The sequence below is a fragment of the Rana temporaria genome, chromosome 5 (genome assembly GCF_905171775.1).
Source record: "Rana temporaria chromosome 5, aRanTem1.1, whole genome shotgun sequence".
Taxonomy (NCBI): domain Eukaryota; kingdom Metazoa; phylum Chordata; class Amphibia; order Anura; family Ranidae; genus Rana; species Rana temporaria.
Genome location: NC_053493.1, coordinates 141397327 through 141424081, shown reverse-complemented (window position 1 = coordinate 141424081; position 26755 = coordinate 141397327). Strand labels below are relative to the sequence as shown.

At 40.9% G+C, this 26755-nt stretch overlaps 1 protein-coding gene across 2 annotated transcripts in view; it reads right to left on the bottom strand.

Annotated features, from left to right (window-relative positions):
* BMPER (BMP binding endothelial regulator) overlaps positions 1 to 26755 on the bottom strand; it is a 287717-nt gene that overhangs the window by 9374 nt on the left and 251588 nt on the right. For both annotated transcript variants that reach the window (XM_040353187.1, XM_040353185.1), the window contains exon 14: positions 11841 to 11971. In XM_040353187.1, coding sequence (XP_040209121.1) covers positions 11841 to 11971 — 131 coding nt within the window. The remainder of the gene's footprint in view (positions 1 to 11840; positions 11972 to 26755) is intronic.

Here is a 26755-nt window from a genome sequence, read left to right as displayed (position 1 = left end):
ATGCAAATTTATATTCCTGTAAATTGGTACCAGAATTTTGCCATTGATGGTTTGTATTGTGCCAGCGGAATCACATGTGTTGAAAGTGTTTGCGAACTTGAATAGGAGAAATAAAAGGAAATCTTGAATCCATCATAACTTTGCCTCACCCAGTTGTGGTTTTTTTCACAGTAATGAGGATCCTTCAAGCTGCTGTGTTTCAGCTGTCAGAATAAAGTCGGATGTGGTGAAAAGGAAATAAAGGCTTCAAGAAGACAGATGTGCGTAGCTGTGTATGTGTGATCAGGCAGATGTGAAAAGAGGTTTTTAGCTCTGCTAAAAAAAAAAAAGTGGCAAAAGGGACCACTGGCACACTTAAGCACGAGCTGTTATTCAATTCCACTAAAATTAACACCTTCCAGCAATGAAAAATGCCAATGCCTAGCCAAATACAACAAACCATAAAAATCCTTGAGAAAAGCTCAATATTGCTCTCAAGTGACCTGGCCGGTTGCATGCGTCTTTTCTATAAGTCACCCGATCTACAGATGTATTTATTACCTCACTTATGTTCCATTATTTTCTCCTTAGCTGACCCAGCCATTCTAATCCCCATGTATCTGTTTTAGGTTTCTGATTGCAAGAAATCCTGTCAAGGAAAGTGGAAACCAATTGTGGGAGGACAGCTAGAGCGAGAATAAATAAATGTATCGCATGTGATACAAGCTAAATCATCCAAGCTGAGATGGGAAAAGTCTGACTTTTCCACTTGCTCAAACGTTCCTGTCTTATGACAGACTGCAGCACAGAACGCAGTAAAAGTATGAGAACTGGGCTTACGTTAGGCATGTCAGACTCAAATAAAACAGCCGAATCCAGCATATGAAAATCTGCAAGGTGTCGCGTTAGATCTTTTGAGGTTCCACCTTCATAATTAAAAACAATATTACAGGACTTTCTTAATTATTAATATATAGTGTAATAAAATCCGACAAAATTATATCTGAAGCATGTAAGGGGAATGTATGGGCTTTTCTATTGTGTCTAGACACACAAAGACGAAAGAGATCTGTTTGGTGCAAATATTGTTATCAAAGGTGTTATTGGTTTAAAGAAACTTTGTTTCTGTATACATTTTATTTACACATATTCATTAAGACAGCCATGTTTGCTCATTTAAAATGCAGGCTCTGATTTTTACTTTGAAATAGTAGTGCTTTGACGCTTAGAAACACAACATTCCCTGGGTGTCTGATAACCTTTGTTGTTAAAGTAACCCTCTTATTTGAAAGGTTGAATGCAACCATTGGTGACCTCCTCTTTTCAAAATGCTATTTTTCTAGATGCCATGCTGGTGCTTTGGCTGCAATGAGTTCTGGGCCTCTGCAATAGCACAAACATATGGATAAGGTATATGACACAGCCTCCATACTTTTTATGACACTTTAAGGCTGGAGGCAGTGATTCCAAGTGTTTGCTCCTCCTACTGGCTAATCATCAAATCTCTATATTTATAGCTATACATATAGGTAAAATTAAGCATCCCAACATAATGAGACAGCCAGTTGAAGCAGTTTCTTAGGCCTCGTACACACGATAGGTGAACCAGAGGACAACGGTCTGATGGACCGTTTTCATCGGTCAAAACCGATCGTGTGTAGGCCCCATAGGTTATTTAACCATAGGTTAAAAAAAAGCCAACTTGATTTAAAATTAACCTATGGATTCCTAACCGATGGGAAAAAACGATCGTTAGTAGGCACGACCATCGGTTAAAAATCCACGCATGCTCAGAATCAAGTCGACGCATGCTTGGACGCATTGAACTTCGTTTTTTTCAGCACGTCGTTGTGTTTTACCTCACCGCGTTCTGACACGATCGGTTTTTTAACTGATGGTGTGTAGGCACGGCGGACCATCAGTCAGCTTCATCGGTTAACCTATGACAACGGTCCTTCAGACTGTTGTCCTCTGGTTAACCTATTGTGTGTACGAGGCCTTAAAGTGCTACTCTAGGCAAACACCTTTTTTAATAGGGCAGATTTACCCCTCTGTTCGTACTGATGACCATTGTCATCAAGAAGGAAAGTGAGGTGAATTCCAACATTTTAGAGCTGTTCCTCGAACAAGATATAAGGGGAAATCTTCCAATAGGAACATATGTTCCAGAAGCAAATGTCTAGGAAGGGAAATCCCAAATTTTTGGGGATTTCCTGTTGTGTCTCTGGTAAAGAAAGTAAAGCAACATTTCTCCAGTGATACACAGACTTCTAAATGACAGAAGAGCACCTTCTTAGGCCTCGTACACACGATCAGTCCATCCGATGAGAACGGTCCGATGAAGCTGACTGATGGTCCGTCGCGCCTACACACCATCAGTTAATTAACCGATCGTGCCAGAACGCAGTGACGTAAAACACAACGAGTGCTGAAAAAAACAAAGTTCAATGCTTCCAAGCATGCGTCGACTTGATTCTGAGCATGCGCAGGTTTTTAACCAATGCTTTTGCATACTAACGATCAGTTTTGACCTATCGGTTAGGCGTCCATCGGTTCAATTTTAAAGCAAGTTTCTATTTTTTTGACCAAAGTTTAACTAACCGATGGGGCCCACACACGATCGGTTTGGACCGATGAAAACGGTCCATCAGACCATTCTCATCGGATGGACCGATCGCGTGTACGCGGCCTTAGTGACTCCCACAACATGTGGTAGTACTCATCTAAATGACTCGCTTGTACAAAAATTAAGGAAATGTAGGAAACATTGGGGGAGAATTACTAAAACTGGTGCACCCAGTATCTGATGGAGCTTCTAGGTTTTATTGTCACCGCTGAAAGCGGAACTTCACTCTCTCAATCAGCATTGACAATTTGTAATCCTTTTGCTGATAGCATTACATATTTACATAGTAGGTATGGTTGAACAAAGGTATCAGTCCATCGAGTTCAACCTGTGTTGGTGTGTGTGTGTGTGTGTTTGTGTAGATATTCAACTCCCAAGTGCATTACCTTACATTTTTTTATGTTAAACCTCATTTGCCATCTAGTTGCCCACTTCATTAATTTATTCAGGTCCTCTTATAAGGTTTTTATACCTGCTGTGATGCTTATCGCCCTATTTATTTTTTTTGTCATCAGCAAACACTGAGATTGAGCTATTTATCCTATCCTCTATATAACTTTTAAATAAATTAAACAGAATTGGTCCCAGATGAGAACCCACTAACCACTCTAGACCATTCTTAGTACATGTTATTAAAAAGATAGGAAAGTATATCGTCTTTATTTGTTCTAAGCTTTTTTTTTTACATTTCTACAATTACTTTCTAGTTTCTGGCCAGACAAATTATGTCATGGATCCCAGGAGTCTTCATGAAGGGAAGAGAGGTTTTCTCACCTAAGCACACCCTCCTGCCTGCATGCCTGAGCAGCAGCAGGGGCAGTCAGATTCCAGGAAGTAAATGGTACACAAATGATCTGCCTTTACTCAAGATGGCAACATCCAGAATTGCTAAGGAGGCATTTTTTCAAAGTGATTGCCTAGAAAAATAAAGCATGGAGACATGGATGGATGGGGGAATTTGGGAGAATATAAAAAATTTATGAAATTGCATTTTTGGTTTGTGCTGCTCAGATGAAATATAGTTCCACTTTAATTGAACAAGCTGAAGTTATAAGTTGATTGGCTACTATGCACAGCTTCACCACATTCTCCCCCAAGTGAACAAAATTCATAATATTATAAATTTACTATTAAACACTGCATGTGTCCAATGTAAATTGCTACACACATGTTGTCCTAAGGACCCCTATTTACACTGAGCAGAATATAAACGCAACACTTTTGTGTTTGCCCCTATTTTTCATGAGCTGAACGCAAAGATCTACGACTTTTTCTATGTACACAATAGGCCTATTTCTCTCAATCTGAGTCTAAACATCTGTTAGTGAGCACTTCTCCTTTGCCAAGATAATCCATCCACCTCACAGGTGTGACATATCCAGATGCTGATTAGACAGCATGATTATTGCACAGGTGTGCCTTAGGCTGGCCACAATAAAAGGCCACTCTAAAATGTAAAGTTTTACCACACAGCACAATGCCACAGATGTCGCAAGTTTTGAGGGAGTGTGCAATTGGCTTGTTGACTGCAGGAATGTCAACCAGAGCTGTTGCCCTTGAATTGAATGTTCATTTCTCTACCATATGTCGGCTCCAAAGGCATCTCAGAGAATTTGGCAGTACACACCACATCAGCCCAGGACCTCCACATCCAGCATCTTTAACTCCAAGATTGTCTGAGGCCAGCCACCTGGACAGCTGCTGCAACAATCGGTTTTGTATAACCAAAGAATTTCTGCACAAACTGTCAGAAACTGTCTCAGGGAAGCTCATCTGCATGCTCGCAGTCCTCATCGGGGTCTTGAGCTGACTGCAGTTTGTCATCGTTAACGACTTGAGTGGGCAGATGCTCACATTCAATGGCGTCTGGCACTTTGGAGAGGTGTTCTCTTCACAGATGAATCCCGGTTTTCTCTACAGGGCAGATGGCAGACAGCGTGTATGGCGCTGTGTGGGTTTTCTGATGTCAATGTTGTGGATCGAGTGGCCCATCGTGGCGGTGGGGTTATGGTATGGGCAGACATATGCTATGGACAACGAACACAGGTGCCTTTTATTGATGGCATTTTGAATGCACAGAGATATTGTGATGATATTCCAAGGTCCATTGTTGTGCCATTTATCCACGACCATCACTTCATGTTGCAGCATGATAATGCATGGGCCCATGTTGCAAGGACATGTACACAATTCCTGGAAGCTGAAAATATCCCAGTTCTTGCATGGCCACCATACTCACTGGACATGTACCCCTTCAAGCATGTTTGGGATTCTCTGGATCGGCGTATACGACAGCGTGTTCCAGTTCCTGCAACTTCGCACAGCCATTGAACAGGGATGGAACAACATTCCACAGGCCACAATCAACAACCTGATTAACGCTATGCGAAAGAGATGTGCTGTACTGCGTGAGGCAAATGATGGTCACACCAGGTACTGACTGGTTTATCTCGGCAAAGAAAAGTGCTCACTAACGCAGATTTAGACAGAATTGTGAACAATATTTGAGAGAAATAGACCTTTTGTGTACATAGAAAACGTTGTAGATCTTTGAGTTCAGCTCATTAAAAATAGGGGCAAACACAAAAGTGTTGTGTTTATAATTTTACTCAGTGTAGATCCATGCATGCGTGTAGAGGTGCATTTTTTTTTCATTTTATTGTTAGACGGGTGCGTTATAATGCATCAGCATGTGTTAGCGTTGTGGTTTGACATGCATTATTGATATTTCCAACACAATTTGGAATTTAAGATTTGGAGTAGAAAGATTTAACAGCTGTTTACCAAGGTTTGAAAATGCCTTTTGCCAATACATCAAAATGCATCAAAACAAACATTAGATATATTTTGCATTTCCATTGACTTTCATAGGCCACTTGAACACAAGTATTTGAACGTTTTGTAATATGTGCGTTAAAACACAACAATGTAAATGGGCTTTGTTTGAAGATTTTAGAGAAGACAAAGCTACAACTGAAAACAAATAGGTCAGACGGTACTGATGTTTATTACTTGTGTTTTTCATTCTGCCAAATGTGATTTATTATGCTGGTACAAAACTGTTGTTGAATTGTTACAATAAATTATATTTTGGCATGCTACTGTAAGCCAATTAATTTCTGTAAATGCTTAGTAACAGTCCAGTTACATCAGCCTTTACAAAAAAAGAATGTTGTTTCATGGAGACATTTATACAAAGCCTCTGGGGAGTCATCATTTTCAATTCAGGCAGACTGAAAATGTGGGTTTATGGTGTCCTGAAGGTACTTTTTGTGGGATTTTCTTTGAACCTTTTATTTATTTTTCTGGAGACACATAATGCTGCATTCATGTAAAAAGAAAAAAAACAAATAACATGGATACATGTTGAATACATCTCCACTCAGGCTTTATACCACCTATAAAGTTTAGCAAGAAAAAATAACGGTTTATAAATATCCAGAACAAAATAAATATGTTGTACTTAAAGTAAACCTGTGGGAGGTCTCGCTTTATAAGGTCACTTCAGATATCTTCATATATTTGCATTCTGAAGTTATCTTGAGAGTGCACCAAGATCCAGAAAACCTGGGAGCTCCAATTTACATTATACATATATCAAGCACAAATTCCATTATCAAGCTCTGACCCACCTTCTCCTCTTTATATGAGTCACGAAAGGGTATAGACAACTTTATTGGACAATAGAAAGCATGGGTAAAGGAGGCAGGGCGTAGCCCAACCATGGAAGTTTTGTTGATATCTGCATAATAGAGCATCACATTTTCTGAGACTCCAGGCAAACTGCATATTTCCAGATTTAAGCAGGGATATGAAGGTAATTGATGGGCATATGGCTTCCTTAGAAGATAAGAACCTCTCATTTGTTTGCTTTTGAAGTTGTAGTATTATTGGCAATAGGAACTTAGATATGAACAAATCAAACTGCCAATTCACATGGCTGACACGGGGTCTCATCAGGACCATACTGATGTCCTCTAAAAACATTATGATTATACTAGTTCAATAAAGATAAGAGGAGCTTTAATCTTTATTCAGTTTCCGAGTAAAAAGCTATTTTTTTAAAGCAACTTCAGATTCAATTGAATTGGTTTGTATCTATTATCTGAATGGGTCTTTAAAATGCACAATGCACATCAATTTTAAAACACAATCTAGCCTCAGGTTGAGAGTCCAAGAAAAAGCAATTGCTTTTTTTCACATTAAATCATTGGTTGTTGCGTCAAAAAATATAATTCAATAGCTCTTTATTAATAAACTATTTATTGATTCATATGCTAACTTCATGCTATATGACAAAATTGTGGTGCAGAATGATAATTAAAAAAGTAGTACATACATGCAGAAAACATTTTTGTCAGTTCCCAAGTATTATTTTCATTTGTTATGCATTTAATGAACATAACAGCCAAGATGGTTTGGCAGTGAACCAGTACTTTTCTGGCACAATTTGATACTGCAGTTATTTTTTTCTGCCCAAAATAATAATTAAATATATTTATTTATTTGGCCAGTTGTACTGAACATAATGCAACCAGATTTAATGTAAAATACATCAGTGCACACTGCATGTCTGTGGCACAGTATATATTATTTTTCAACAAAATCATACTGTATAAGTAAAATTGTGGTGGGCAGGTGGGTGCAGAAAAGCTTCATATCAACCAAGAAGCTCCAAAGTTTTACCCAAGTGGAATGAATCAACATTCAGGCAGAATAATTAAAGTATAAATTCACCTTTCGTAACATGTTATGCCGCGTACACACGATCAGGCTTTTGCCTGACCAAAAACACATCGGAATTCCGACGGAATTTCATCGGAGTAAAATAGAACATGTTCTATATTTAAACTCTGATGGAATTCATCGGAATTCCGATGGAATTTCTCTGATGGGGCATACACATGGTCGGAATTTCCGATAGAAAAAGTCTGTCTGACTTTTTCTATCGGAAATTCCCAACGATGTGTGTACGCAGCATTACATGTTACACCCATATTCAGGGTGTAACATGTTATGAATGGACCAGCCGCCACACTTCCCCGATCTGATTTTGCTAGCGGGTATCTCCCCCCCCTGCTAGCTGTCACAATTAAAAAAAAAACGTGGCACATCATTTATTCACTGTGAATGGAAAACTACAAGGTCGGCTGTGGATCGCCATGGTAGTTCATCATCTCCTCCTGTCAGACTGTTTCTGCTTGCCCATATGGGATGTATCACTGGTGCAATACTTGACAGGCTCCAAAAAAAAAAAAAATTTTTTACCTGCAACAAAATGTGCATTTATTATTTTTTCTAAAAAGTAAACTTTTCCTTTAAAAGTAAACTTTTCCTTTAAAAGTAAACTTTTCCTTTAAAGTGGAATAAAACTCCAAAAATATGGTTTGTTATGTTGTAGATACTAATTAGAAATGGTAATTGATGATCTTACAGAGGAAAGGTGACAAGAAGTCTTACCTATACAATTCCCTATGACTATATCTGCCCAAGATAAGGTCCTCCATACAAAATTCCTCCATCGCTATTATCTCCCTTATATTCTTTGCAAGATATATCTGCTGTGTATATCTGCTGTGCGAGATCCATGGCACTGCTGTCGTTGATTTCTAGTTTTAGCAGATCTGGAGCGAGATCTTATGATGTCACTACTGTGTTACTCATGGTTCACCTGGCTGAAGGCTCTGACATACAGAAGCAAACCCCTGCCTTTACCAGGCTGGCCACAGAGGCACACTCCTGAACAAGGCATGAGGACAAGTTTCACTGCCGGGAGACTACAGGCAACACTTGAGAGTAATACTTTGCCCTCTGTTTCCAGAGTTAAGCTTCCCTTCCCTTTAAGACTGCTGCAAATATTTGTGCAGGCACTTTAAGAAGATAACAAAAAAGGTGTTGGTGTCAATGCTGCATATCCAATATTAGCAGGCTCCATTGTGTGTTGCCTTGGTTTAAGAAAGTTTTCCAAAAAAGTAGAAATCCTTTGCCTCCTCTTATATGACAGTTTTCGATCTTTACACTTGAAAGCAAACAATTCCAGGCTGGTACAAAGCTCGGAGCTGTTTTAAATAGTTCAGCACAATGTATCTCTAGTCTATAATACCATGTTAAAAAAAGTTTCCAAGACTGCCCAGTGTGTACTTTAAAATGCCTATATATATATATATATATATATATATATATATATATATATATATATATATATATATATATATATATATATATATATATATATTTTGATTTGATTTTATTATTTGTTAAGCGCCAAATACAGTTCAAGAACTGCGCCTATATATAAATGCTATACAGTATGAGAATCTGGATACATAGGGGAAAATGGTCAGAGACAGTTCTTGCTTCATACTGTGAAGGGGGTACTAGGGAAAGCATTTCCTTATTGCAGAGACCAAGATCAACCCTGGAAAGTCCGCCATGCATTGCTGAATAACATAAATAACACTTAACCAGGGTGTATTTGGTCTTCCATGAATCCCATAGACCCAGCTCTGACAGAAGCCTAACAAAGGAGGTTGGACCGCCGCACCCCCAGATCTTTGCTTTGGAACTTTATTAGAAAATTTGTCGAGGACTGCATGTAGATAATTATTGAAATCCATCACAATAGGTGAATGAATATTTTGGGTGATGCGCTAGGAAATTAGCAAGAAGTTTAATGACTTCTGTATAGAAGGGAAGAGGGATGTATATGTTAGCTATGATGCAGACTAGACCATCTAAATTACACAGTAAAACAATATAGCGACCATTTGGGTCAATGAGTGATGCAGAGCATGAGACGGTAACATTTGGACAAACCAATATGCTAACCCCACTGGAGTAGGAAGAGAAGACAGAGTGAAATTGGGTTCTGAACACATGAATGGAGAAAGGAGAGGCCTGGGTGTAAGACATACGAGTCTCCTATAAACACACCAGATAGAGGACAAGGCGCTTAACCATATGAGAGACAGCCAATCTTTTCACCCTGTCTCCCAAACCTCTGACATTCCAACTTGTGATCACATTGTGCTTAGCCATGAAGCTTCAAAACAATAACATATATCAACTAACACTTGAAAACATAAGCATCCAAAGGGCTGGGTTTGAGTTTGGGTTGCAACATAATAGGGCAAGCATATAAGAGTGTATTTAATCTCATGAGTTATAGGACAGTTTGTGACCATACATTTCACTCCTACAAAGAAAAGGTATAGGTAAGTAGAAAACACACTGACCAAGAGGGTCCAACAATTTTTAGTAGTCATCAGGTGATGTCCACGAGGGACTAGCAACCAGGGGGCTGAGTTTAAGAGCTGGCACAGAGACGCTAACAGATTAGATGTCATGTGCCTGATCAAAAGGCACAGCTTGTAGTAGAGCGACTTGTATAAACAGTTAACCGCCTTTGAAGGAACAACGTGGAGAAAACAGGAACAAACCAGTACTGGTAAGCAAAAGGAATGGTTAGAAGCAATCAGGTTGCCCTCCAGCATCTAAACCAACTCTTCCCGCAGTGAACACTCCTCCCTGTCCAGCCATAGCTCTGCCAATGCTGGCTTTTCCAAAAAATGGACTTTGTTTTTGACCACCATTCGTAGACATGCCGGATAAAGCATGGCGTACAGCAATTCCAAAAGCAACACTGTTTTCTTCACCTCAGTAAACTGAGCCTTTTGCTTTTGTACCTCCGCCGAGAAGTCTGGTAACAACAATATCTTAGAGTTGTCCATCACAAGTGCATCCCCCAATGATCTAGATTTGGAAAGAATGTCATCACGGTCCTAGTAATTGATCATTTAAAAAGAATGATCTAGGAGGGTTGCCTGGAGGTAAGGGCCTAGTGGGGACACGGTGTGACTGCTCCACTGCGAACATTGGTGAGAAGGCATCTTTCCCAAATGTAGCCAGCACCCCTTCTCAATAAAATGCACAGGTTTTTTCCCTCTTTTCAGGAATTTCTATGGCCCTAACATTATTTCTGCAGAGCCTGTTCTATAAATCTTCAAGCCGAGCAGCATGTTTAGCCACCAGCAGTTGTTGAGCATGAGATTCCCTTTGAATGGGTGCCCAATAACCTCCAGTGTACTGAGGTGCCCTTCAATAGCTGAGGTGCAGTCCTGAAGTTTTTGCATATGCTGACAGAGGAATGTTATTTGAATTTTCACCCATTTAACCTCCGATGCAAGTGCTGAGATAGAGGAGTTTCACAAGGTACCTGCCAAGAAAATATCGCACAGCGTGGGTTCTGGCCCATTGGGGTCTGAGGTTATGGCCGTATGTGCTGTTATTGTGGCGGGGAAGTACTCACTGTGTCCCATGCAATTAAAGTGCCAATTGGATCCTCAAGTGGCACTGTGTTATTAGATTCAGACCACTGTGAGTGATCGTCCTGCATGTCCACAGGCAGTGCAGAGGAGTCTTGTGCCACCGGCTTGAGAAATAACTTCTGACCCGCCTCTTTGTATACCTCTTTCACAGATCTTTGTGGCAAACCGCCATCTTTGCCCGCATGGTCCGGAGCCAGGCGAGTGGTAGAGCTGCGCTTAGACATCTTTGCGGTGTTCAGGGAGCACAGTTGTAGGTAGCCCAGAGGATCAGCAAGCACTCAAAGTACATGTAACGGGTGTCAACAATCAGTTTCACAGGATAATAGGTTGGATTTTCGGAAGAGCTCACAAGTCATGCATCTGGCTAAATTCACCCCCCAAATGCAGTTTTTTTTTTAAGTCTAAGGACAGATGATCACCCATGGATCTTCCACTCTCTATTAGGCAGCAAAAGGAAGGTTTTCCTGATTTCTGTTGAAATTGAACATTTCTTTAAAAGCATGTGTTATGAAAAAGAAGCAATTCTACATTCTGGAGACTATGACTAAGATAAACATTCTGGCACGCTAATTTATTTTAAGGAAAATTGGAACTGCTTTGGAGACATTTTGGTTAACACTAAGGAACAAGTCATATTTCATCCTTGAATTTTTTAATGACGAATTGTGGAAACTGTTTTTAAAGGTGTTATTTCTTATTAAGTAGTACTCTACATGTAGAAAAAATTATATTATAGTATGTAAACACAGCCTTTCCGTATTAATAAGCTTTTGGAATAACACAGCAACACTGTATGTAGTTCATCTCTAATATGTTCCACGTTATAAGACCCTGGGTTACTGTATTATGTTGGAAGCATAATGATGATTACATATTAGTGAGTGATTGCTCACTGGTGATTCACATACCTGCACAGCTGTTTTCTGGTTTCCAGTGAACCTTCACGCCTTCTCTTAGACATGCTCTGGCATAAGCTATTAATGATTCACAGTAGCAGTTTTTATGAACTGGGCATTCGCACATATCTGTCACACATGATCTTAAAAATACAAGAGAAATTCAAATCAGAATAATGTTCATCGATTACAACAGTTATATTTTTTACAAGAGCAAACAGGATACTGCTCAATTGTTTAATGATGAGTGTAAGTTGACAATAGCAAGTAGCACAGTTAGATGCTTTATTAGGTTTCATATCATGCAGCATATGCTAAAACACAATAAACAAGAGTCAGCTATCTGTCAGTTTGAAAGAGTACAAATGTAAATTCCAAACGCTCTTAATAATGTACACATCTGCTATTATATAAGAATGATCTGGAAGAGCTGTGAATGTATAAATTAGCTGAAGTCTCTCTCATCTAAATTTACTACAGGCTGCCAATTTTACTCAGTTTTATAAAAGCTCTAACTTAGATAATACCACATGCCCAAAAGTAAGTGTGGAGATGCTAACATTCCCACACACTTGCAGTCACATGCACAGGAGTGATGGCATCGCGGGCCGCCATTCAAGTGGCCAAGAAAATGGAAGGAAGATTAGCATAGAAGCGTTTGGGATCCAATAGATCAGTGACAGTCCAGTACCGGAAGGCACATTTTGACAGGTAAGTCTGTTGGCATATACCTGCAAAGGGTTTATGCAAAAAGGGGAGAAAGGCTGGTGCCATGGAAGTTGGCTAAAACATCGTTTTATTAATGCAGGTGAACAACAGTCAAAAAATCCAATGCATTTCAGCCATCAGGCCTTAATCATGGCTTAACCACTTAAGGATCGCCTCCTGCACATATACGTCGGCAGAATGGCACGGCTGGGCACAGGCACGTACAGGTACGTCCCCTTTAAGTGCCCAGCCATGGGTCGCACGTGCACGCGCCGGCGACCCGGTCCGAAACTCTGTGACCGCGGGACCCGTGGACCCGATCGCCGCCGGTATCCCGCAATCGGTCACAGGAGCTGAAGAGTAAACACACCTTCCCCGTTCTTCAAATATATAGGGAAAGACGATCAATGACGTCACAAGTCCAGCTCCGCCCCCCTACAGTTAGAAACACATATGAGGTCACACATAACCCCTACAGCGCCCCCTAGTGGTTAACTCCTAAAGTGCAATTGTCATTTTCGAAGTAATCAATGCATTTTTATAGCACTTTATGCTGTGAAAATGACAATGGTCCCAAAATGTGTCAAAATTGTCCGATGTGTCCGCCATAATGTCGCAGTCACAAAAAAAAACGCTGATCACCGCCATTACTAGTAAAAAAGAAAATATTAATAAAAATGCCATAAAACTATCCCCTATTTTGTAAACGCTATAAATTGTGCGCAAACTAATCGTTAAACGCTTATTGCGATTTTTTTACCAAAAATAGGTAGAATAATACGTATCGGCCTAAACTGAGGAAAAAAAACTTTTTTTATATAGTTTTTGGGGATATTTATTATAGCAAAAATTAAAAAATATTTTTTTCAAAAATGTCGATCTATTTTTGTTTATAGCGCAAAAAATAAAAACCTCAGAGGTGATCACATACCACCAAAAGAAAGCTCTATTTGTGGGAAAAAAAGGACGCCAATTTTGTTTGGGAGCCACGTCACACAACCGCACAATCGTCAGTTAAAGCGATGCAGTGCCGAATCGCAAAAAGGGGCAAGGTCCTTTAGCTGCATAATGGTCCGGGTCTTAAGTGGTTACTGATGGCTGAAACACGTTGTCTTTTTTGGCTGTTGTTCACCTGCATTAATAAAACAATGTTTTAGCTTACTTCCATAGCACCGGCCTTTCTCCCTTTTTTGCACGGATTGTACATGGAGGTTTGCAGAGACTTTCCAGGCTGAGTGTTGTGTTCTTGAGGCTGACCAGGCATTACACATGAGGTAGTAGCTTGGATGCACCTGTTCCCAAACAGGGTTTAGTTGAAAGCATTTTAATAGAGTTTACTATCACTTTAACTAACAGATGGGAAGAGAATAAGAAAAGAATACAACCAGATATAAAGCTGAACATCAGACATATATAAAAAATAAATAAAAATACAGATTTCCATGGTAATATATTTATTACAAATGATTAAAGTGTATGTAACGTGGTTCTATAGGTAAAAAAAAAAATCACCTTAATGCATTCTCTGGATTAAGGTAAAAAAAAAAACTTCCAATGTCTGTGCCTCTCCCTAAACACTTACCTGACATCTCTCTCGATAAAGCAATGTCCCCGTCGTCAGCACCGCACTGCTTTCTCCCTGCGTTCACAGGCTTTACTGAGAGCAGAGGAAGCCACTGGCTCCTGCTGCTGTCAGTCAAATCATGTGAAGAGGGATTCAGGGCAAGGCCAAGCTGCGCTGTGTGTGCGTCTATGGAAGCACACAGCCCAGTCAGGGAGCACACCTGCATGGGTGCCCCAATAACAAGCAGTTTTCTATGGGGGACTCAGAGAAGAGAAGGAGCAGACAGAACGGGCAGGGCTTTCGGGGTTGCTCTGTGCAATACCATAGTACAGAGCAGGTAAGTATCACATGTTTGTTATTTCAATTGAAAATAAGGAATAAAAAAAAGGGGAGGACACATCCTCACCTTGTTATGGAAATGATGAGAGTGGGAGATGTTCTGTAGCCCTTTTTTAGGGTGGCAACAATGCTTCTTCATAGATACAGCACAGAGAGTAAGTGTTGTCACCCCACTGACAGGATCACAAGGTGAAAATAAAGAAATAAATGCCTGAGAAAAGAAAATTGCAGACACCATAGCTAAGGACTGGTAAACTGCAATACATTACATTTTGTTCTTGGGTACGCGATAAGGCTTCAGCTCTGCTCCCCACCCAGGAAAGGTTCCTCAGACATGTTTCGACCCCCTCAGTGGGCTTAATCGTCGTGGCCTAAGGCCTGGTTCACACCTATGCAGGTTACAGTTTGCATATTCCAGGTGCATTTTGCATTTTTCAATATGTGTTTTTGACCTATTGAAAACTATGGAACCAAAAAACAGAAAAAAGTCCCTGGCCCTTTCCATAAAATGCATAGATGTGAACATGACCCAGAGGAAACCATGTTAAATGGACTGTAGTGTGTTTCTGCAAAACTGGAAACGCACTAAAAAAGGCATAGGCGTGAACCAGGCCTTAACATATAGTCATATTGGGGCAGATTTACTAAAACTGGAGCACTCAGAATCTGGTGCAACTGTGCATGGTAGCCAATCAGCTTCTAACTTCAGCTTGTTCAATTAACCTTTGGCAATAAAACCTGGAAGCTGCTTGGTTCCTATGCAGAGTTGCATCAGATTTTGTACTTTTCAGTTTAGTAAATCTACCCCATATTGTCTGAACTGCTATGGCCTTTACATTTCTTCCTGTTTTCTCCAATAAAGACACATTGGTCCAGATTCAGATCCAATTGTGTATCTATCGGCGGGCGTAACGTATCTCAGATACGTTACGCCGCTGTAACTTAGGGCGCAAGTTCCGTATTCATAAAGAACTTGCGCCCTAAGTTACGGCGGCGTAGCCTATGTGGATCCGGCGTAAGCCCGCCTAATTCAAATGTGGATGATGTGGGTGTGTTTTATATAAATTAATTGTGACCCCACGTATTTGAAGTTATTTACGAACGGCGCATGCGCCGTCCGTGAACGTTTCCAAGTGTGCATGCTCCAAATTACGCCGCAAAGTGTCAATGCTTTCGGCGTGAACGTAACTTAAGTACAGCCCTATTAACGAAAAACTTACGTAAACAACGTAAAATACTACGCTGTTCGGTCGTTTCCGACGTCCATACTTAACATGACTTACCCCAGCTTTATGATGTGTAACTTTACGCCGGAAAAAGCCTTACGCAAACGACGTAAAAAAATGCGCCGAGCGGACGTACGTTTCTGAATCGGCGTATCTACCTAATTTGCATATTCAACGCGGAAGTCTAGGGAAGCGCCCCTAGCGGTCAGCGTAAATATTGCACCCTAAGATACGACGGCGTAGGAGACTTACACCGCTCGTATCTAGGCAACATTGAGGTGTATCTGATTCTATGAATCAGACGCCGTAACTGCTTTCTGAATCCGGGCCATTGAAACCAACCTGAGCCACAATGCATAACTGACATACTACTTATGCCCCGTGCACACGATCGTTTTTTCCGTTGGCATAAACTCCGACGGGTTTTTCCAACGGAATTCCGCTCAAGCTGTCTTGCATACACAGGGACACACCAAATTCCAAACCGGTCAAAACGCAGTGACGTACAACACTACGACGAGCCTAGAAAAATGAAATTCAATGCTTCCGAGCATGCGTTGACTTGTTTCCGAGCATGCGTGCTTCAGAGTTCCATACAGACAAACGGAATTTCCGATATAATTTTTTCCGTCTAAAAAAAAAACAAAACATGTACTCTTTCTAATTTGGTCGGAATTTCCAACGGAAAAAGTCTGATAGGGGCATACACACGCTCGGAATATTGACTGACTTTTTTCATCAGCAATTCCAATCGTGTGTACGAGGCATTAGAGAGAAAACAAACTTTGCAATAATTCTATAGGTTTATTATTAAAATATTAAAACAGAACTAGACCTAAAAAGGGAAGTTCTGCTTATCCTTCTCTTCTCCCCCTCCTTATTGTGAAATTGTTTATTTTCGGGGAGCGGGTAACTAGTTTTAACAGGTACCCACTCCCACTTCCACGTACCTCCCCCATTCCTGCCCGCAACCTCCTGGGACATGTCACAGCAGCTACAGTATGTGTATTTACTCTTATATTGTTTTTTTAAAGCTGAATGAAACTTTTCTTTAAAGCGGAGCTCCACCTAAAAGTGGAAGCGCCACATATAGTGTCCGCACCCTCCCCTCTACCCCCCCGCTGCCACATTTGGCACTTTTTGGGGGGGAGCGGATACCTGTCAAATAAGGTACTCACTCCCACTTCCGGGTAAGTTTGCCGCACAATGATTGCGATGATCTATAAAATTTCCAGCCCCTCCTCCTTCCCCCACTGCCTTCTGTGAGACACACAGCATACAGCGTGACCACTCAAAGTGCAAGTAAGGATGCCGGCACCTGTACCCAAAGCCGATGACGAACCGACTAGGGGTGCCAACATCGTGTCATACCTGGACAGGTAAGTGTCCTTATATTAAAGGTCACCAGCTACAGTAGTTGTGACTTCTATTTTTGATTTTTTTATACAGGCTGGAACTCTTCTTTAAGCACCTCTGATTCACAACATGTTACCAGACTAATTTCACACTAACGGCCAGCTGTTGCTAAACTAAACCCCCAAAGACATTTATATCCATTTGGGATAAAAGCACAATTTGAAAATGTCAGTAATGATCCACTCTTTGCATGCACTGAGACCCATTTGCTTAAGAGAAATTCATATGATACTGCAATTCATGTAATAACAGTTTGTTGCTAAGGATGTGAACCCAGTGAGTCATGGACAGCAGAATTATCAGCAATTATTTAAATGAAATAATAATATGTAATTATAATAGCAAATTCCACATTACTATAGTACTGTATATACAGGATATTTACATTTGCATGGGGCAGCTGGGATTATTTGGGAAAAATACAATTTCAGAATATAAAGCTTTTTTTTTTTTTATGTTAAAGACTGAATGAAGGAAAACCGTTATAACAAGTGTCAGTTAAGGGATAAGGAGGTACATAGTTTTAAGCCTTAACTCAAGGCAAACCAGGGGCGTTTTATGAAGTCAGTGGGCCTGTTTGCAAAATTATAAGCTGGGCCTCATTGCATGATAAAAAAAAGTGCCATTCTTTGTGCACTGTGACAAAGAGGAGGCATGGTTTTCAATGTGGCTGGGGTGTTGCTAGTATTGTAAAAGACCTGGGACATGTTTGGAAACTTTACAGAGATATTAAAGCAGAGCTCCACCCTAAAGTGGAACTTCCGCTCATCGGATTCCTCCCCCCTCCGGTGGCACAATTTGCACCTTTTCGGGGTGAAGGGGGGACAGGATACCTGTCTTTGACAGTTATCCTTTCCCACTTCCGGGAGTCCGGCCGCGGCCGTGACGTCACCATGTGGCTCCCTCCTCCTCCTCCCCTGGCCATGGAATGGGGGCCTCGGGCATGCGCAATAGGGTTCCCGGGAGGAAGCCGAAAGGCTACACTGCTGGGTTCCCTTACCCGCAATGGCAGCGGCAGCACCCGACAGCTGATGGAAACATCAGCTGCGGTGCCAACATCGAGGGACTGCAGGACAGGTAAGTGTCCATTTATTAAAAGCCAGCAGCTGCAGTATGTGTAGCTGCTGGCTTTTAATTTTTTTTTCCGGACCTCTACTTTAAAGCCTTGTTATTTTTTTTAATAACAAACACGTTATACACCTGTTTTGTGCAGTGGCTTTGCACAGAGCAGTCCAGATCCTCCACTTCTTGGGTCCCCCGCTGGTGCTCCTGGCTCCTCCCTTCTGCCGGGTACCCTCAGAGGAAAGCAGCTTGCACTCTATTCACACACAGAGCCACGGCTCAGCCACGCTCCATCTTCTGATTGGCTCACTGGCTGTGATTGACAGGCAAGGCTCTCATGGACATCACTGGATTGAGAGGGGGCTCAGGTAAGTATTGGGGGGCTGCATAGAATGCATTAAGATAACAAACCTTGTGCCTTTATAACCACTTTACGTAGAGCAGTAATGTGTGCTCTGAATGGTGGGTGTGGCTAAGGGTCATAATTAACTAAAGCAAAAGCTTTTTTACTCATAAAATAGTCTTAGATTACTGTGTCTCAGAGACATGTATGAACCTCAGCGCAATCATTTAAATAAAAAATATTCTATTACATATTACTTGGCTACATATAAAATAGACATAAAGATAACATTGTGTCTGAGCCAACCTCACAGAAGACCTTCACTAGAATAGTCAGGGACTACTTTGTGAGTACTGTGGGTAGGAGATGATTGATCACTAAGACTGAAAAGTAGGCACTACAAGACATTAAACACATATAGCAAGGTAACAGATCAAACCTACTAAGGTTGATGACTCAAGCTGAGCCATTCACAGGGCATTCATACTCTAAAGTAGTGATATCTGACTCCAACCAAATATCCCAAACCTTATTAAATTTATGAGGGCATCCCCTATTTAGGTATATTTCCTTGTATAAAGGAATGAGCAAATTAACCAGCAACTTCCACATGTTCAAGGTGGGGGACAAAGGAAACTCTCCATGTGAGCACTATTCATTTCCAAGCATAGAATAGGAGCAAACCCAGTAGAGTGTGAAAGCCTCTAGAGGTAGCCAAACCATTTACCAGCCCAAGGATACAAACATCCGCCTTTTGGGGTACAGAGACCCACATCCTCAGTCTTAATAGCCCCCCCAACCCCAGTCTTCACAGTTCCCCCTCATCCTCACAGCCCCCCCCCCCCATTCTTAGTTTTCACAGCGCCCCATCCTCAGTCTTCACAGTCTCCCATCCTCAGTCTTCATAGTCCTCCACTGACACCAACAATAGGATTTCACCACTATCAATTTTACTAGTGGTGAATCTAACCCTGTTTTTTACAACACATGCACCTGGAAGATTCATTTGAAGTGAATTTTAATGAACGCAGGATTGATTTTTTTTATTCAATTGATACGTGAGGTACATTATTTATGAATACGATTGTATTTCAGCTTATAAGAATATGTAATTGCACAGTGTAAACAGAGATGCGATACGGTAGAATCTTAACTATCGATCAAAATTGACTTCCACGTTTATGGCATATTGATCAAATAGGTTGTCCACTACAGACTGATTATTCTGTTGGAAAAAAAGTGATCAGAATAGAAATAAATAATGTATCAAAGCATGTATGGCAACAATTAAAGTGCATGGAAACCCAAATGCTAAAGTGGTGTAAATAGCTTTGTTTTTGATTGGTTTATGTAGTTGTGCAAAGTTTTTTTTAATATTGGTGTAGGAAAACGTTTCATAAATACCCTTTGATTCCCATGAGTTTCTGCTCTTGATTCAGATTGAGAGGGGTTTTGTGCAAATTTGGGGGGATTTAAGCAGACTGGGGGGGGGGGGGGCGGTGGGAGTATCTTGGCACATGGAGGAAGCAACAGCAGATAGTAGTGGGGGGGGCACAAGCTTCAAGCTACGCCTTTGCCTATAGTTACACACTTTAAATACACAGTTGAAGTACACATATTGAAGCTACTTTAGACACCCACACACACATACAGTATATATATATATATATATAATATACAGGGCTTTTTTTCAGGGGGAACTTGGGGGAACTCAGCTCCACCACCTCTGGCTCAGACCCTTTGGTGCCGGCTCACCACAATCACTTGTAAACACAGAAGTCTGGTTTCTGTGTTTAAAAGTGGCAGCTTTGTAACCCCCTGAACTCTGCACTCTGTATGTAATGCAATTCTGGTATTTAATGCCCCTTTAAGACCCTTCTACTGTTTGTGAAATCTGAACGGGTCGTGGTTGAGTTCCTGCACCTATTTTCTGAGAAAAAAAGCTCTGTATATATATATATATATATATATATATATATATACTGTATTTCCATTCAGTCCTGAGATTTACACAGTCCTGCAAGATAGCTAAGCCAGGTTGGTGACTTTCTTTTCTCTACAATTTAATCACCTCATCGGAAAAGTGTGTTGGCCACTTATCAGAGGGGAAAGACAAGCAGGGAACATAATTTAAGTTATCGTAGCACTCGGCATGTAAAGCACATGATCATTTCTTCTTAAAATAAGAAAGTATCCCCCTAATTATTGTTTTCAGGAATACTGACAACTATAGTATTTGTACATATTTTTGAAAAAGCTTTGATCAATATAGTCCCATGAATGTTGTAAGGTATTTTTGTATAGAGGCTTATGAGTTTGTATAAACCATTTGGTAATTTGAAATGCAATTACACACAATGTTAGAGCTCTATGATATAGAGTGCAACCATATCCTATGTGTATATGAAAATAAGCCTCAGCTAAAGTCCCTTGCTACTCTGCTCCCTGACTGTTGTGGTTGACTATCCTTAAAAGAGACCCTGTCACCAGACCATTCATTTCAACAAAAATCTTCCCATACGATTACAAGTGCATTTAACATATTATATGCTTTTTATTTGCCTGTAAAGGCCTCCCAGTTATACTGCGGCCAGGCATGTACTGGCCATAGGGACTACAGGGAGTTTCCCGGTGGGCCGATGGCTCTGTGGGTCGGTTTCAGTGACAGCCTGTCAAAGTAATGGCTGCACAGCTCGCCCTCCACTTCATGCACTGATGTGATAGGGATGAGAAAAATACAGAGGAGAATAGGTGAAATAATAAAAGAGGTGAGGACTCCTTATGTTATGCTACTTATGCTTTTTTGCACAATTGCATATCGTTTATATACTGTTTTTGTGCTTGTTTACAAACTTAAAGTGGGCCGGGCTGGATGAAGTCCAGGGCCAAATTTCGGTCTCAGTCCAGCCCTGACTGCGGCAGGCTGGCCCCCCTGTGCGAGCCACCGTAGCTGTACGTCTGCTCTTTATGACTCCTCCGACGGTGCGCGCATGCCCGAAGCGTGTCTCCGGAGCCGATGCGAGTGCCTGGCGGTCACTATAATTTCCGGGCACCCGCGATTGCTCGTTACAGAACGACAACAGGGATCTGTGGTTCTCCCAAATCCCGGTTCTCTCAGGGGCAAAGAGGCTGATCGTGTGTTCATAAAATGTATGAACACCGATTAGTCTCTTCCCCTAGTCAGTCCCATCCCCCTACAGTTAGAATACACATTAAGGAACACAGGTAATCCCTTGATTACTCCCTAGTGTTAACCGCTTCCCTGCCAGTGTCATTTATACCATAGGTGTGCGCAGCCTATTGCATTAGGGTGTGCACTCCAAAGCTCAAACACACACTACCAATCACTTACTGTGCTCATTCACAAATGGAAGGAGGGGGTAAATTATATATTTACCAGCCCCTTCCCCCACTCCTTTTAAAACTCCCCATGTGTGCCAGCAGCTGCAGCAGCCTTTGGGAGAGAAGAGGAATGAGCCAGGGCAGTAGGGGCAATCTGCACTGCACAAGGTGATTAGGGTGTGCCCAGGCACACCTGGCACACCCCTATGATTTATACAGTAATCAGTGCATTTTTATAGCAATAATCACTGTTTAAATGTCACTGGTCCAAAAAAAAATTCAAAAGTGTCCGATTGGTCCGCCGCAACATTGCAGTCCTGATAAAAATCGCTGATCGCCGCCATTACTAGTAAAAAAAAGAATATATAATAAAAAAGCCATAAATCTATCTCCGATTTTGTAGACGCTATAACCTTTGTGAAAACCAATCAATATAGGCTTAATGTGATTTTTTTTACCAAAAATATGTAGAAGAATACATAGCGGACTAAACTGAGGAAAAAAAAAAAATGGGATATTTATTATGGCAAAAAGTAAAAGATATTGGCCCGGATTCAAAGAGCAATTGCGCCTGCGTAACCATAGTTACGCAGCGCAATTGCTTACTTGCGCCGGCATAACGAATGCTCCTGATTCAGGAACCTCGTTACGCCGACTGCAGCCTAAGATATGCATGGCATAAGGCTCTTATGCCCGCATATCTTAGGCTGCATTCTTGCGATGGCCGCTAGGTGGCGTTCCCGTTGTGCTCAGCGTATAGTATGCAAATTGCATACTAACGCCGATTCACAACGTTACGCGAGCCCTGCGTACGCAGTTTACGTCGTTTGCGTACGGCGGTTTTCGCGTAAGGCTGCCCCTGCTATTAGCAGGGGCAGCCAATGTTCCGTATACCCGTCGTTCCCGCGTTGCGAAATTTGAATTTAACGTAGTTTGCGTAAGTGATTCGTGAATGGCGCTGGACGCCATTCACGTTCACTTTGAAGCAAATGACGTCCTTGCGACGTCATTTGCCGCAATGCACGTCGGGAAAGTTTCCCGACGGAGCATGCGCTCTACGATCGGCGCGGGAACGCGCCTAATTTAAATGATTCCCGCCCCCTACGGGATCATTTAAATTGCGCGCGCTTACGCCGGGCAATTTTAAAGAGCGCACACGCAATTTACAGAGCTACTGCTCCGTGAATCGCGGGTAGCGCAGTAAATTTGCGGGGGCGCAGGGCAAAAACGGTGCCCTGCGCCTACGTAAAAAATGTGTAATTGTTACTGAATCTACCCCATTGTGTTTTTTTTTTTTAAATGTCACTATTCTTTTGTTTTTAGCGCAAAAAATAAAAACTGCAGAGGTGATCAAATGCCACCAAAAGAAAGCTCTATTCGTGGGAAAAAAAGGACGTCAATTTTGTTTACGTACAGCGTCGCACGGCCGTGCAATTGTCAGTTAAAGCGACGCAGTGCCATAATCGCAAAAAATAGCCTGGTCACTGAGCAGCCAAATCTTCCGTGGCTGAAGTGGTTAGTAGGCAATCAAAAGCCCTGAGGCTGCTGCTGGGTTCCACCATCTTGGATGTGATATCAGTAGCCTTAGCAGACTCACAGCTGTCACTCAAGTGACACTCTGTAATAATTCCCTTTGCATCGCCCCATAATGCTTCATAAAAGTTTATGCAAGGGGGGGTGAGGGGAGGGTCAGAAGAGCTGGATCAGCACAGACAGTAACTAGACATATCCAAAAGAGGAGAAGACTATGACATGCAAAAAGGGAGGGTGTGTGCTAGGGAATTGACTCTTCCTGGAGTAGTAGTCACAATTTCTAGCAAGTTCAAAGGCACATTGCAAATAATAACATTTTCATTTATGGAAAGAAAAAAAACACTGCATTTGAAATCATTTTTTTTTTTTTTTTTTTTATGTACTTTGCAATGTTTTCACCTAGCAACAGTGTCTCTTTAATTTGACATTAGGATTATGTTAGACTCCAGCCCATGTAATGATAAGGATGTTCCAATCACAGCAGTCATACTTTCTCAAACATTGCAGGTACTAATATTAGACAGTAGCAGTTTCATGTACAGTATGTCTGTGCAAAACAACCAGAGCAACTCGAATACAGAGATGATAACCTATGTATGACATAACATAATCTCAACCCAGATTTGTTGTTAAATTTTAATTCTCTATAGTGAAAATAACACACCAGAGGGACATAGCTCATACTTAGGGCATGATACAGTATTATGATATGCAGGTACAGGGTATGGCTTGCACTATACATTGCAGCTGTGAGGAATTTCTTGTATTTGTTTAAATGAACTGATAGAAGATTTAAAGAAATGTATAATGATACAATAAGAAAGGAACAGTATAGAAAAATAAAAAGCCAAGGTAAAAGTCCCACCTGAGAATGTGGATCTATGCAAATATCAGTAACTGCTTCCCTCTAGTGACCATTTTAGGTACTTGCAATGGTTATTCTATAAAGAGTTACGTTAAAGGAAAAAAAAAGTAGTAGCTGAAAAAATGCAAAATTAAAAACCACTTCTGTGTGACCTATTTGCTAATAAGAATGTTATTTAACTCCTTCATAAAAATGAAATCAGTTTCGCAACTTTCTTTGGAATGTATTTAGCAAAACTGTTGCAAATCTTTGTAATTCACCCTTTATCCATCAAGGTGGATTATTCCTGTTTTGTTTTTGTTTGTTTTTTCAGGACAAATTGGGCTTTCATTTTGGGATAAATGATAATAAATATCTCCTGGTTTCTCTTTATTATTAAAGCAAAAGCAACCTAAAATAGTAAAAAAATATATAATTTGTTGATATTTAGCTGTATATGTCTTGCCATTATCATGACCCACCACCAAAGAACAACCTAAAACAAATTCCCCTACTACTAATTATCACAGGGATACCACATATGTGTATATCATGTGTTTGTTTGAACCTGTAATAGAAAAATTGAATAAATAGTGTGCATTTTGTTTTATTTTTTAATCTCAGCTAAACCACAATGACACGAAATATCGTTTTTTTTCCTAGCTAAAAAACACTAGAGTGTATTTACTAATTTACTAAAGTCAAATATAGACTGTGCGCTTTGTGAGTGCAGTTGCTCTGAGGTTTCAAAAAGGATAAAGCTTCACTTTGTAAATGGTATCCAATCACATGCGAGGAAAAAATAAATAAATGAATTTCCAATCATATGCAAGGAAAATTAAAAAAAATATGAAGTTTTTGCTTTTACATGGTTGGATGATGGAAGTCAGAAGAGTTTCCCCTCATTTACTAAGTTCTGGCGCAACTGCACTTGCAAAGTGCACAGTCTATTTGCCTTTAACACTGACTTTGACCCTAAGCTTAACCTGACCCTGGTCTTGACCAAATCCTGATCTAGCTATTTTATTTCCATTTTATTTTATTTATATATTGTACACAACATTTTTTTTTTGTTTTGTTTTATTTATTTTTTTGACAGACGTTTCCTCCAGCAAGAAAAAAGATGCAATGTATTTTTTTCTCCATTCAAGGGGAGAAAGAAAACGGAGGCAGGTTGTAGAGTTACTGTCCACTGTGCGAGCCAATCATAGGCTATCACAGCGATCATGTGCTCGAGAGCCGATCCTTCCAGCTCACGATCTTTAGTACAAGACCAGGAGTGTTAAAGCGGAGGTCCACCAAATAAAAAAAAAAAAAAAGCCAGCAGCTACAAATTCTGCAGCTGCTGACTTTTAATAAATGCACACTTACCTGTCCAGCGCACCCACAATGTCGGCAGCCAAAGCCGTCGCTCGTCTTTCGGCTGCCCCTGCCGCCATCCTCGGTGAGGGAATCAGGAAGTGAAGTGTTGCGGCTTCACTGCCCGATTCCCTACTTCGCATGCGAGAGCGGTGCAGCCTGTCCACACTGGTCCCCACTGTCTCCTGGGACCAGTGTGTTTCCCAGAAGACAGCGCGGGGGGGGGGGGCGTAATTACCACGGGAGTCTATTCCCAGAAGTGGGTGCAAATACCTGTATTATACAGGTATCATCACCCCCCTCACCCCCCTGAAAGGTGCCAAATTGACACCGGAGGGGGAGGGTTTCCGAAAAGCGGAGGTTCACTTTTTGTGTGGACCTCCCCTTTACTGACAGCTCAGCTGGGAGTATACTGTGCAGCTCGCTCCCAGTACCTACACAGGTACACATGTATTCGACACCATGGAACACCCACTTCAGGGAGGCTGTGCATTTGTAGTATGCTCATTGCAAAGGGGTTAACATCTGAGAAAATAAAAATACAAAACGTATTTGCCTATGAAATGGCATACTGTATATTACAGATATAACTCATGAGGTCATTTCTGGGTAATAAATAAACAACATAGCTTTCCTATAAGCTATTCTAGATCTTGTAGCAATTGATGAGTAAGACCACCATTTCTGTAGAATCAGGGTTATCTGAACTTAAAGCCTGTCTAAACCCCAAAACAACAACATATGTAATATATTGTTGTTTATCAATCCTTAGATGTAGTAATTGCATTAGCTTTCTATTTTTCAAGCTTGTTTTCTCTTTATTTTTACCTGCTGGCCATGCAAATAACACACTTCCTATGCCTTTGTGTTTACACATCTCTCCATTATACCTATGGGGACAACCCAGGTTGTCATACAGGCTGGACTTCAAATATGTCTGCCTTTGTTCATAATGATTACATGGTGGCTTAATGGAACTAGTAGTTTAAACAATAAAGACAATGATGTGTGTTATTTTATTAAGCTTACATGAAGTAACAAGGGCATAGCATTTCTGTAGAGATTAACAGGGATTTTCTGTACGTGCAGAAAATGTTCACAACCTGAAAAAAGGTAACAAATGCATCCATCATATCTAACGACTACAATATATTCTTGTTTTTTGGGTTTAGATATACTTAAAATCTGCCT